The sequence below is a fragment of the Toxotes jaculatrix genome, chromosome 7, assembly GCF_017976425.1.
Source record: "Toxotes jaculatrix isolate fToxJac2 chromosome 7, fToxJac2.pri, whole genome shotgun sequence".
In the NCBI taxonomy this organism is placed as follows: domain Eukaryota; kingdom Metazoa; phylum Chordata; class Actinopteri; family Toxotidae; genus Toxotes; species Toxotes jaculatrix.
Window position 1 is genome coordinate 20,630,434 of NC_054400.1, and position 14,787 is coordinate 20,645,220.

General features: G+C 40.1%; 1 protein-coding gene across 2 annotated transcripts; it reads left to right on the top strand.

Moving 5' to 3' along the window:
• The first annotated feature begins 609 nt into the window (after nucleotides 1-609).
• Nucleotides 610-14,114, top strand: zbtb34 (zinc finger and BTB domain containing 34). Of its 2 annotated transcripts, none has more exons than XM_041042190.1 (2): nucleotides 610-728; nucleotides 7,406-14,114. In XM_041042190.1, the coding sequence occupies exons 1-2, from the start codon at nucleotides 711-713 to the stop codon at nucleotides 8,939-8,941; spliced, it is 1,554 nt and encodes a 517-aa protein (XP_040898124.1). In that variant the 5' UTR covers nucleotides 610-710; the 3' UTR covers nucleotides 8,942-14,114. The 2 variants fall into 2 exon arrangements, with proteins under 2 accessions (XP_040898124.1, XP_040898123.1); XM_041042189.1 differs by having other exon boundaries at nucleotides 624-810.
• Nucleotides 14,115-14,787: the final 673 nt, after the last annotated feature.

Genomic DNA, 14,787 nt, shown 5'->3' on the forward strand with positions numbered 1-14,787 from the left:
AAAACAAAAACAAGTATATGTGACTATCAAACAAACAATTTAATTACTTGACCAGTGTCTTTGAAGTTGTTAGAGTGACACATCTTAGCTCAACTCAAATGTGTTTTTGAGGGGTGCAATACCACAGTTCTTAACTTGCCCTCTGTTTATAGGCTAAGGGGACAAGAGAACAAGAGTTGCACAGGTGTAATGCACAGGTACGGACGTATGTTATCGCAAAATTAAATGACGAAACTATAGAGTTGCAATAAACATTTATTAAACAAGACAACAATGCAGCAAATGCGTATATGCAGTCATTTAGTGCTCCCTCTCACTGTCAGTATTGTAAAATGCAAGCAGATGAAACTGACCTATGTATAGTATAATAGAATGGGTGTAGTCAGGAGATAAGAGTATGACTGTAGCCACATTATGCTCTGAAAACTATTTGGAAACCGACTGTAGGCTACTTTACATTAATTCTTACGCGTGTATATGTCCTCCATCACGTTGTACGTTAAGAACATGATGTCTCCGCACATAACACTGACATGAGCAAGGGAGGGGCTGCTGCAAAACACACTGATAGAATGAATGCAAAGAGCCAAAAGAACACTTCCTGTTGATGCAAAAATTGCAGCAGCAACTGTCTGACACATCTGGACTGGAGAGGGGGGGAGGCCTGGCTGTAGTGTTAGCGAACTACTGAGGGGAATGGACAACATTTCATGCTAATCTGCAAGACGGTGAGTTTGGTGGACTTCAACTTTGGCTTGGACTAGTGACCATAATGTGGCTGTAATGTCGGCACGCCTTTGGTCTTACAGTGTAAGTAATGGGGAAATAATTGCCCGCGACCGTACGCTAGCAACTATCTGCTAGTTAGCATTAGCCGCTAACTAGCACTGGTCGCTACGTAGCCCCGGCTGACATGGATTGGTTGCTAAATAAGCTAGCTAGCAAATGCCGCGTTCGACGTTGTAACTCGGTTACTACTAAACGGTACAATGTTGTCAGGCTTTTGTGTTGTCAGAAAAAATGTGAGAAATGCATACCAACCACAAACTAACCCACTGAGCGTCAAAGAGGGAAGTCTGTGTAAAAGTTACGCATTTTTCTTAAGCATTTGCTCGATTTTAGGCTGCGTTAGCAACTATAGCTGGTTAGCCATGCTTGTGTGCCTCTAAATAGTTGGGTGGTCCGGCCCCGTGAGCCGATGAAAATGTTTTAACTAACGTTAAGCTAACTACAATTGTCGTAGAAATGAGAAATGGGGGTGAGAACTAAACAAAAAGTAGGTGGACTCGATGGTCAAGCTGACGCTAATGTTAGCATCTCGGCTACGCAGACCCCCCTCATCAATGGCTAACTTAAGCACTAACAGAATGGTTTGGCATAAAGTTTTAAACACTGCACATTCGCTTCCCAGTGTATCAGCATTGTGTGCACGTAAGATGGGTTCAACGGCCCACGCCAGTGTCCCGCAGTGTTCAAGCATGGTGAAGCTAACACGGGTAATTTTTAATTAAAAAGTGAACCTACTAAATATGTAGCTAAAACTTGCAAAAATTAGTCGTACTGTAGTCCCACTGTCCTTATAAGGGGTGGCACTAGGCTTGTACAACTTCAGGGTTTCAGAAACTAGCCTGTACCTGCAGTGGTTTTCACAGGACATATGTTAGACTGAAAGTCTAAAGATACCAGTATTAGCAGTGCTCTCAGTAACAGTTAATGTACTTGTAAACAAATTGTACGCGATGTTATGGCAGGAAAGGACAAAGTGCAGGAACATGGCAGGTTATTCAGTACACCTGGGTTCACCTAGGTCACCAAGGACTGGCGTTTACTGTTTCTGTGACATCCATTTTCTCTGAAATCTCCCATTCTGCTGCATTATCAACCCAGTTTGAAACCAACAACACAAGTTATTCCTGGACAACTGCATCTGAAACCAGTCCAAATATTTTAACTATAAGGCATGTCAGAACAGAGTCAAGCCAAAGCCATTTAGACTTTTGCATGAGTAGGCATTATGGTTTTGCACCCATTCAACCTTACTCTTTTATAGTCCTGTTTCTGTTTGGGATAAGCAGTAAAGCTGAATTGGTTTTAACCACTAGCTGAAATCAGTGATTGTGCAATACTGGGCATAAAGATGCCAGGTGCATACATTGATTTGATGAAAACTGGACTCCTGTGATGTTTAGGGTAATTGTCCTTTATAGTAATCTGGTAATTCAGGAACTGCTTAGGGTATGGGTGTAGTGGTTATTGTTTGTAGTCCCTTTGTTAGTAGAAGGTACCATGTATCATAGTCTTTGTATTTGATTCGAGTGTTATTTGTCCTTGTTTTGTGGTCATGATATTTATTACTTAATTATTGATATAAAATCACGCTGTGATTCAAAACGTTCTCAAGTATTTACTTATTTTATGAGTGTGAAATATTTTTATATAATTTTGAGAAGTGTAGGAAACATAACAGAACAAGAAGACTGTAAATATGACTCAACATTCAGACATTTGAAAGGTTTTTCCTGCATTATAACAGCAAATGGTGGCTGCCTAGCTTAAAGTCTGTTTCACCTCAAGCAAATCCTGACCATTTGCTGGTAATAAAGCCTGTTTTAAGGACATTGCATCAATTGTATCACTGCCAACTGTAATTGCAACAGCGTAATCCCTGCAGGGTTGGCTCTATGTGAAAAGACAATGTAGCAGGATGATATCCTAGCTAATTAGCGCTGCTCATTAAAAGCGCTGTTCATGCTGCAAACAAGAGGTGGTAAATTTGTCAGGGGCTGACCGGGGACAGAAAGCAGGACAATTTCTGCCAGAGGAAAGCACGAGTTATGGAGGCCAGAGTCGGAGTACTGTTACTGTGGATCAGTTAGGTTCTCTTTGAACTAGTTACTCTCATCTCAATGAGTCAGTTGTTGCTGGAAACCAGAAGAAAACGTTTGACTTTCATTGTGGATGAACTCTTGTTATAGGAGAAAAAAAAAGTTGTGTGAGATTTTCACTTGTGTTCATCTGGTAAGCACGTGAGAAGGCTGAAATGAAAGATTACTTTTTTCTTGTCTTCCACTTCTTTCCAAACAAAACAAGTGAGACCACACCCAAAGGCTAAAGGCCAGTTTATATTTCTATGAAGAATCAACGCTGTAGTTATGGTGTAGCTGTGTACCCTATGCTCTATGTAACTACACGTCGCAGTGACACAGAACGCAACAACAGTGATTGGTCCGCTTGGCAGCATGTCTCTCAGTGGCTGGGCAAGCACAGACAATTCACCCTCCTTCTGCCTTAACTGGTTCAGTGGTCGTACACACCATCTCCTCTGACGTCTCCTCTCTTTTCTGTGTTGCAGTAATTCCAGTAAAAGGAACTGTTGTTCAATATTTATTAGCTCCAACTCAGTTTCATGTTGCCACTGTTTGAAGTACACAAAGAAACTCAACAAAGTGGCATAGAAACCCTACCGCCAACTAGCATTTTGGCGGTGAAATGGTAGAGTGACGCAGACACACCAGTATAAATGCTCAGGGCGTAGATCATCTGCATCGATGCTGCTCAGAAGTAAATACCGACCTCAAGTATACAGTATTAAACTCTGCATGCTGAGCTCCCGCTAAGCTTTAACAATTTCCACAATGCATGTTATTCTTACACCAGCAAAGTTCCTCACATCATACTTTCCCTTTAATGTATCACAACCTAGTCTATTTTTATCTTGTTTTGTTCTATCTGTTTTGAATTGCTCTCCTAACCTTTGCTTGTTAAGCAATTACATTCTGGATCTGGTCCGCCCCACAAGCTGTTTTTCAAAGTAGGTGAAATGCTGCTGATGTTGAAGAAAGCACACAATGCTTACCTGCTGACTTTGATTTATCTTCCACTGCATTTTTTTTTTTTTTTTTTTTTTTTTTTTTTTTTTGGGAGGGGGGGGGGGGGGTGACATGCCAAAGTTATTAGAGACTCTATATAAGATTCTGCGGCTCTAGGTGATGTCTTTCCACTACAGTTATGCTGATCTTTTCATCAGCCAAACTATTACAATACACTCAGCATCCTTTCTATGTACCAACATGAAGCAGCTGTGTCAAACAGGTTTATTACCAGGCAGGGAACTTGAGCTGCAGATGGAATTTTTGAGCTGAGTTTTAACATTTTCAGTTTTCCCACGTGAGCCAAGCATGTGACCCTCACCCAGCATGTGCATCTCAGCTACTGAGCATGCATTCTTTGGCTGCCCTTCAACTTGGCTCCATCTAGTATGCATGCTGTTGGCAGCCACCACTGATATGTTGGAGGGTATAAACGTGTTCTATTTGGTAAATGGGGGAGTGAAAATAATGCACACCTTGTTACGATTCTTCTCTGTTTTGCTACATCTTTCCCTCTCCTGCGCCATGATGAGAACATATGGTTTGTTGGACAGGTGTCTTGGCATGCTTTGGCAACTGGAAAAAGTGTTTACGTTCCCAAAGTGCTGACAGGGATTCAGTGCGCAGAAGATCATGCTGAATTGCCAGTGAGGGGCAGGAGGAAGGGAGGAGGAGGAGGTGCAGAGGGAGAGATGGGAGAAGGGCAGATGGAATTGGGTAGGAGGGTGGGGTGGTGGTTAAGCTGGAGAACACACATACTGAGGTTTTGCAACGCGGAAGTATTTGCTTTTATAAACAGAAAATTACGCAGTGGATACCGTAGAATTTGATCTCACAGTTGCAACGTTCTAAAGTGTGGTTTAACAAGTTCTGCTGAGAAGGCAGGGCCTATGTCAGTTAATATTTTATCAGTCAGCTCAAGTGAGTATATTATTGTGTAAGGGCAGTACTTGACTACTGGTGCAGCTATTCCCTGCACGGGGAGATTTGATCATTTTATCACTGATCATTTTCCCAAAATGTGTTTTAGTGTTTCAAAGCTTGAATCTTATGTCTGCTATGTAATGAAATATCAACAAGCATTAAGCTATCCACAATTATGCAGTCACAAAAGAAGTTGCTTCAGTGTCATTACATACAACTCTTTTATTCAGATATATCAGAGAAGCTTCAAAGATAGGGGAGACTTTACAAGATATGTTTTACTGTATGGACATGTTCTTCATGCATTCTCACCTCCCATGTACAACCAGATTTTCTTCTTTCTCTGCCAAATGCAGTATATAAACCTGTATGGCCTCATATGGCTGTCATGCTTCACCACAGTCAGTTTATGCTGAACATGGGTACATTGTGTTCCATCAGTTGCTATCAGGTCCTCTTTTACACCGCATGTTCAAGGCAGGAATGTTGTGCCTTTATTCTGCCTCACCGGTCTGTATAAAACATGCAAACACATAATTGGGGGCTGGGGGTTGTTGAAGTTCTGGCAATAAGCCCACAGTGTATGAACTTAGACTTATGTCAGTAAATAAATAGAAGATATTAAATATCACAAAAAAAGAATTTAAGTGAGAATAAATCTCCCTGGGGCAAATAAAATCTTCTCAAAAGTAAAACTTAGAACTTGCAAACAAATTATTTGTGTAACCATGTAAACTATTATTGTTTTTTTTAGCTTTTTGCTAATATGTCCTTTTGTTTACCGTTCCCTCCTCTTCTTTCTCACTGAACAGACTTTTGCCCCCACTGTCGGCTTCGTGGTTACACTGCTAGCTCTCGTTCACACTGCCAGATGTTTTGTTTGCATTTATGACACAAACCTCGGGCGTGAGCAGGTTTTTTTTTTTTCAGGGGTTCATCCCCATTGGCTGATGACTTTTTGAGTGACAGCTCAGTGCCCCAGACTAGGGTTGCAACGGCATGAGATTTTTACAGTATGATAAGTGTCTCAGAAAATGTCACAGTTTCACGGTATACTGTGTTTCACAGTTTTTATTACTGTCAGTTACGATGACCATTAAAGGAATGAAAATTGAAGAACATCTCAGTGGCAGCATGTGGCAACACCCAGCCACGTAATTCTTTTTCCTTTTTCATTCATTTTATGTTGTTACTTCTGCGAAAGAGGTTAAGATTTCGAAATTTGAAATTTAAAGCAACAAAAATACTCTCTTTACTAATCCCCTGTGTTATTATTGCAGGAGGGAAACACAGGTTTAAATACAAACAACTTTAGTAACATAGACCACTTGATAAATAGAAAAAAAATATTAAAAATAGCTGGCTACGTGTTGTCACATTTTTATTTACAAAGTTGTTTTTTTCTCACTTTTTCGCCAGTTTTTCACTTTTTTACTTAGGTGATTTACTTACAGAAAAATAAATATTAATGTTTAAATTAATAAAATGTTAAGGATACTGGTTAAGACACATGCCACATAATCCATCACCATCTGTGTTTCAAATTCAACAAGCAGACTTTAGTTACAGACTCTCTCTCCCTTAATTTATTCTTGCTTCAGTGAGTTTTATTCTCTCTCAAATTCTGGTTTGATAAGGAAGAAGTTTTGATTGATTATATTGACTCTGGAGGTAGTCAGAGAGCTGAATCGACGTCTGTGTAAAAGGGAGAGCTGGCATGGCGAGATAGACGCTGATTCTGTTGTGTTACACATCACTCTTCTAATACAGTGTAAATAAGCAAAGCCAGCATAATGAGGGATCTTCTGCAGTATAGCAGGATCTCTGTTTAAAAGAGGCTAATTGTTTCATATACTTGCTCTCTATTTCCTGTTTCAATGAATGAATAAAAAATGTGATAAATAGAAGGATAAAACTTGGAGAGATGAATTTTCAGATTATTACTTTCACCTTTGGACCACCATCTCCTTTGTTTTCTCTCTCTCCTAAAACTTGCACTTGATTCTGTTTGTGTGTTGCAACCCCAAGAAAACAGCCAGTATTTTCAGCACGTTTACACTCTGTGCAAAGAGGTTAAAATGTGTATTAGAGCTATTACACTTCTGTCTGCTCTGTGTGAATCATGTTGGTGATTTTCTGATGGTAAATTTACAACACATTGAGTTTGGGGTTACCAGTAGTGGCTTAGCAGATGTCTTTTGTGTTTTATCTTCGGGATGGACAGGTAGTGAAATAGTTGGACTCCATAATGTTTAGCATTTGCTATTTCAGTTTTGAAACTTTGACTGGCCACTGTTGACAGTCAGTAGTAAATATAAGAAATGTAATAAAACAGTTAATTTTGTAATGTTAACATTACTGTAAAATTCATTAGCATAAATGAGCATATTTAAGGTTGTATGCAGTGTGGATACAGTCTTCCATATATGGGCCAGTTATGACAAGAGTAATAGTAATAGTACTGTAGAGTAAGCTTGAATCAAAATCTCATTTTGTTACATATAATAGTTTTTTCTTCTCAACTGTGAAATTGTAAAAGTGCTGCAATCCATTGCAAATGTAGTGTTTCACAACCTAATGTTTTCTCCTTTTTTCTTTTCTTTTCCCATCAGGCTGTCGACAAACTGGAGAAACATATCCAAGAAATGGACGACGGCAGCTACATCGAGTTTGATGTGCCGGAGTTCAGTAACACTGTTCTGACCCAGCTCAATGAGCTGCGGCTGCAGGGGAAGCTGTGTGACATCATTGTTCACATTCAGGGCCAGCCATTTCGAGCCCACAAGGCTGTGCTGGCAGCTAGTTCACCCTACTTTCGTGACCACTCAGCTCTCAGCACCATGAGTGGCCTTTCCATCTCGGTCATCAAAAGCCCTGAGGTGTTCGAACAGCTTCTTGCTTTCTGCTACACAGGTCACATGTCCCTGCAGCTCAAGGATATTATCAGTTTCCTAACTGCTGCCAGCTTTCTGCAGATGCAGGCCATCATTGACAAGTGTACCCAAATCCTGGAGAGCATCCACTCCAAGATCAGCCTCCCAGTTAGCGTCTGCAGCCCAGAGAAGGACGACTCGCAGGCCAGCCGCAATGGGGTCAATGACAGCAACCTCTTTGTAAACCCTACCCAGATCTCCCCCCCTTACTACTCCCGGCAGAGTCAGGCAGGGCACGGCATGGGCCGGGGGCGACAGCATCAAGAGGAAGGCCAGTCGGACCGTGGCAGCAGCGATAGTGTTTCAGAGCAAGATACTCCCATGGAGGGAGAAACAGAGCAAGTGGAACTGATTGGCAAAGACGGGCAGGTAACCGATGTGCACGTGAAAGTAGAGAAGATCGACAGGCCCACTTACTCAGATAGTTCCTCAGCTGGTGATGATGGGTACCACACAGAGTTGGTGGATGGAGAGCAGGTATTGGCTGTTAGTGTGGGTTCTTACTGTCCTGTCATCCAACCTGCTACCTATTCTTACTCAGGGCTGTCCTCCCCATGCTTTGTCAACCTTAGCAGCTCCAGTCCTTCCCGCTCCATGCTTAGTGGTTTCAGAGGTGGGCGAGCCAGGGCAAAGCGCCCCCTGGCCATCCCAGCAGGGGTGTTGAGTCATGTCAAACCAGGCTCAGATGACAACGAGTCAGCTATTGGACCCACAGGGCTGGAGAACGACGTGCGAGAGCGCAGCCTGCGGAGCCAGTGGTACCCCTACAATGAGAGACTCATTTGCATCTACTGTGGAAAGACCTTCAATCAGAAAGGGAGCCTGGACCGCCACATGCGCCTGCACATGGGAATCACTCCATTTGTTTGCAAATTCTGTGGCAAGAAGTACACAAGGAAAGACCAGCTGGAGTACCATATCCGTGGCCACACGGACAATAAGCCCTTCCACTGTCAGATCTGTGGCAAATGCTTCCCATTTCAGGGCACCCTTAACCAGCACCTGAGGAAGAAGCACATGGGGGCATCAGAGGGCAGCAATCATATGGACTCTCCAGAGAGGACGGAGGCAAGCTCAGGTCAGAAGGACCAAGAGGATACGTCAGAGGGGATGGCCTTTGAGGCGCAATATGCAGAGGAGGCACCAGGCAATGATATGGAAGAAAGTTCAAAATGCAGTCCAGAGGAGGCTCAAGCATCGAGATGTGATTTTTAGGTCCTGCTTCAGGTTAAGGAAGCTTTAAGAAATGTTTATTTCAACTCAAGTTAAAGGACTTTTTTTCTTTTTGAATCAGCTCCCTCTACTATGGACATTTCTTGCGTCAAGGGTTTCTGTCAATTTTGTGAAAGTTAGTTGTTGAATGCAGAGAGCAAATGGGTGCTTTATAGAAATTTGATTCTTTCAAGTAAAGGGAGTAACAACTTACTATTTTTGAGGAGGTCCCAATAATCAAGACCCCCTAATTGATTTCTCTTTTTATCTTTCCATGTTTTTTAAAACATATTTACAGAGTTATATAGGCATGTTGCAATAATTGATAATGTGAAAGCTCTGGTAAGATGCTTGTCATATCACCTTTTTACCTGACCTGTTTTTGCACATGTGGCCACAGGAGGTCACTTACTCACAAGGAATGATTTTTCTGCCAGTGCAAAGCTTCGTGTGACATATCCGTTCAATACCTCATGATGCAACTACATACTCATAACAGACAGTATTTTAACTTAAATGAAACTCACCAGGTTCTACCTCATAGCCAAGAACCTACCAGGCACAGATGTGTTCACCGTTTGAAACCCACTTTAGGTTGTATGTACAGTATCTTATTGCCAAACCCTGTAAAGAATATTCTCTCAACACAAAGCCTTGATACTTAGGGGAAATATTCCTTGCTGATTGTATGGATTGGGGGACAAAGTCCTTGTCAATTGTTTCATGGTCAGCCAGGTTAAAATGATGATTAAGAAGGTGCTATGTTAGGAGTGCATTAAATTTGCTAGCTTACTTGTGTGTTTTTGGCGGAGAACAGAGTAAGAGAATGGCCCTGCATACTTTCAAGATATGATTTTACTGTCTTATGACGTTTGTTCGACAAAACACTTAAGGATTTTTATCTCTCATCACTACTGGAGATCTCACTCTGTTGGCCAAGGTGGTTTTAGATGCTGTCATCCATGTAATGGATAAATTACGTCCATACGGTGAAGTCTTTTCTATTCCTCTATACTCTGATGGCAGATTTATACTGAACTATTGTATGTGTTTTGTCCTGAGGTAGGCTTCTAGGTTAATACTCGATATCTGAGACGAGAGTACTCATTGTCAACTCAGCACAGGAGGAACAGCGCTGGATCTATTCACATAAATCAATATAGTATATGAGTCTGATTAATATGCAAACAGACAGAACAAAGGAATCTCAGCCATTTTGACATGGTTTTTCTTACATTATATGAAAGAGCTATTGGTTTGTTTCCTTTTTTCTCATTCTGTCCAGCCGTTTATGACGGGACGGCTGATCTTTGTTCTCTGCATTGGTTGGGGGTTTAAATGCAGACTTGGAACATGTTTTCCTTATTATATCAATCCTATATTTATGGCGTTGACATAGATACGGCGTAGCTAGATTAAGGCTAAGAGGTAAATGCTGTTAGAGGTAGCTGGTGATCCAAAGTATTTATGCACTTCGCAGAGTTAGTGGGTGGGATGGGAGCTGTTCCAGTGATAAAATGTACTAATCTCTGTCTTAATTCTGATGCAGCAGCAGCATCAGTGTCAGAGTAGTACTTGCTTCACAGCAGCAATTTTTTTCCCCTCTGAGTAAAAATATTGTGAACTTGGATGAGACTCTACAGTCCCGTGAATACTATAACTACAAGTCATGCATATGGCAACATTGTATTTTATCTATACTATTTGAACCATGGGGATCAGGGATTGGGGTGTTTTTTTTTTAGCATATAGAGTCTTGGCTTTATTTCCATTCTGATTTTAAAGAATCTACATTCACAGTAAATACATAAAGGCACGTAGAAGGCCTGATTGATTATCCTGTCATATTCTGCAACTTTAGAACTCAGCTGGGTGGTCCCTTTTGTGCTGTCCTGCTTTCTTGTTTGCCATCCAGCTGTTTAATGCCTTTTTTTGAAGAGCACCTGCTAAATGCTTTTATTCTGTCCCGTCTGGTCCATGCTGAATTTGTGTCAATGAATCTGAGCTTGATTATTTTACAGTTTTCATATAATTTTCTACTTTGTGTGCGTTTGGTGGGAGAATATTGTGTTTTGTTGCTCATGTCTAATGTTATGTCAAGAGTGCAGTCCTTTTATTCCACTGAATGTGCGGTCGTCGTCTTCACTCTTTGACAGTTAAGACAGCAATCCAAAATTTAGGGAATTTTGCAAAAGTCAGTATAGCTAGCATTTCGTTATCTTTTTTTGTGTACGGATTTATCACAAACACTTTTGGTCATCATCACCCACAGTGTGTCAACCTATACAGTACTTTTTTAGATGAATGTTTACTAAGTCATGTTTATTTCTGTCAGCCGCTGATGTGCAGGTTTGACAGCTGATCGGACCTCACTAAAATCAGTCGCTGACTATTTGATTTTGCCTATGATGATTCTTGCCCTTCACCTAGAGGAAAAAAAAAGGAGGAAATGCATATTGTCTTGCATTATTGTCGGTAATGTTTTGTGAGTAATAGGTACAAACTGCTAAAACAATTTTGTGCCAAGAGTTCACACCAAAGACTAATAGGTGATTTTTAAGAGTAAATTTTGACTGTATTGCATAATTGAATGCTTGTTAAGAAGAATAGGTTCTTAATTTAATGTAGGACTAGTTCATTGCTATTTGCAAGGAATGTACGTTTCCCAGCTTTTAACAATCACTTGTGTAAAATTTGAACAATTTGCTAAGAGGACATTAAGCAGCAAAGTCATAAGTAACATCAAATATGAAGCCATACGAAAGCTGACAATATAAAAGTTGTGCAATAGGTATTGTAATTGTTTAAAGCCAATGTAAACAAAAGAGAGAATACTTCACAAAAAGTGGCATCTTAAACTTAGTGCCTTGCCACAAGCTTTACCTTTTAGATTCTGGCACTTAGACTCCTGTGCCTCTTTCATTTTTAAATGGATTCAGAGAGATTATAACACAATATGGCCACAACATTTATTGTAAAGTGGCACCAAGAATGAATCGAAATTAATTCCTCTCATTCTTGTCCATTTTGTAATTTTTAGTCCTGTCCCCTGTTGTCACTTGTCATCATTTGATTTAGTTTTTTTTTTCTTTTTGTTTGTTTGGTTTTTTGTTTTCTTTTTTGTCACAGAAAGGAAAAAGTTGAACTGATTTTGTAGCAGTTGATTACAATCAAATGAGGCAAGCCATTGCTCCCATGTTCAGAGACTATACTGCATCCCTCCTCTCAAGCCACTGAGGACAATCTTAGCAATGTACTGTAGTTGTAGGCATTTCAATGAAGGAGGGAGATGCATGAGAAACACAAATCTACTTCCTCTCTGTTCTCTCAGAGCATCTGGCAAGGGAACAGCTGTTTGGGTATTTAGCTGATAATAAACTAAATATTTGTGGAGGGGAAAAAAGCTTACCCTCATATACTGTAGCTGAATTGCACGTTGCTCAACCACAAAATTGTATAAAATTGCCAATGGATAATTTTTTTAAACTTGAGTTTTCTTGTATTTGTCTCATCGATTGTGCACTTGCAGTTTTTCGTTGATCGTACATACCAGTTCCATCCAGGAAGTCAAGTTTTTCTCTGTAGTTACCCTTAAGGGACTCAGCTATAATGGCCTCAATCACTTTGGTAGGGACCTTTTCCCCTTAAATGGTGCTTTTAGACTAGTCAGGTTATTTTTTTTTTCTTATCAAATGACTAAACAAGTCCATGTCTTCATCATAGGTGAATGGAGGGGAAGTTGTTTAAATGCTTTTCATTAACTGAACTATAGTTACATATGTGATAGTACACATCTACCGAACCAGCTGAACTTGACACACTCGAATCGACTCTTTGTCAGCTCTTAGTTCCACACCTCTGAGAGGAACAGGAGATGCATTATGGGCCACAGGTAATCAAAAGGAAGTGTTTACAGGGAAGGCTGTCAGACTACTTTTTTGAAATTGCAGCTCGTCCTATTCCTTTTATAATAAACTCACTTCAGGTAGTTTACGAACACTGATACAGGCTTAGAAAAAAATCTTAAGTCTTCCATAGCTTTTCTGTCAGTTTCTGTCCACTGTGTATTATGAGAAAAAAGCAATAACCTTTTTAAAAGTGGTGTATTGGGATCATCAAGCCTATTGAAATATTGGCCTGTCATATATCAAACAAACTGAATGTCAGGGAGCTGTAGAATTGAAGTAGGACCAGGACAATTTGATATTGATTTATTTTTATGTATTTTCTGAAACTTTGGACAGGTCGACTTTCTCTTCAGAAGATATATATAAATGAAAAATTGGTGTTGCTTGCTGGTGTTCTAAATGCTTGTCAAAATCCAGTGGTAGTCAGTAAACTGCAACACAAGAACTGAGCGTGTGGTTCAGTCATCAAACTCAGTGGCACTGTTCAGAGTTGCACCTCCAGCTGCGTCAAATAATGAAAGGGATTTCGGGCTGTATAGCCACTGTTAAGGAGTGGGTTATCTGCTGTCATGCTGAGGTTCATTGATCTCCTTTGGCTCCCCAGGCACTGAGACTGTAGCTGTAGTTGTTCGGGATCAGAGGGGAAGTTTTCAGCCTGGCTATTGTCCCTTTTCCTTTTACAACTCCCTAAACTCTGCACTATAATGTCTCTGGCTCATATGTATTTGGTGACAAGGCAAAAAAAAAAAACTTAGAACTCAGGGTATATAGTGTTAAAAGTGGTCTCATTGGACATACATCTTATGTCCATAGTTTAATTGTGCACTTCTCTTCAGGTGGGGGAAACAAGTCCTCAGTCAGTGGTTCCCAAACATTCTGCCTCAAGGTCTCAATGAGCCCATATTTTCCACAGAGCTGAAGCTTGAGGAGCACTGGAGACCATGAACTGAACCATGGCAGCAGAAATGCCCCAACTCCTGTTTTGTCCACTCTACACACAACCTCACAACCCAACTGTGAACCTCAGAACTCTACTGTTTTGTACAACTATGAAGTAAATGAAGCTAGCTAGAGCTGATGTTGTATCTATTGCCATTTATGAATTTATTTTATAGCATGAAATAAAATATATTTATTCAAATTATATATTTTACTCATAATCATTCTGTGCTGCTTCATTTTGGTTCTTAAGCTTGTAAATTGCTTTTTTATTATATAAAAAAATGTCAATAGAATAATGCGTTTGTAAAATAAAGACGCTGATTTGGCTCTGATTTGTCCTTTTCTGTTTCCCACAAGTGGATTGATTTATTTATGTTTTTACATGGGCAAGAAAACTCAAATGACCCAGATCAAAGCCTTTGGTGTTAAAAAAGGAGAGCAAACTCTACTAGTCGGCCACCCTATAATAATCTTGTTTACTATGAGCGGAACAACAAGGCATCCTCTATGTTCAAAATGTGTTACTGGCATGCTTGGAATTCACAATAAGTGCACCAAGTGGAGGAATATGTGATGCTAGTGCAACTTCGACCCTGCAGAGGGAGCTAAAGAACAGCAAATACTCCTTAATATGTCACTCATTGTTATTGCCAGAAATTCTGCAATTTAATCCAAATAGAAAATTCTAATATATCTCAGAATTATTATGCTATTGTGATTTAAAACACAGAGATGTTTAACTTATCTATTAAAAATGTTACCAATCCAACTTAACCAAATAAGAGGCCACTGGTGTGAAAATGTTTAATACATCTTGATAGATTTAAAAAAATGACCAGATGTCTCAAAAGAACTTTTTCTCTCGCATGTTCTATTTTGCTAAAGGCAATCCCCATGGAAAATAAGCCATTCACAAAAGTCACTGTGGCCAAGTAGCAGAATATAAAACAATAAATTGCTTTAGTCTCAGATGGCTGGTAATAAAATTCATTTATCACC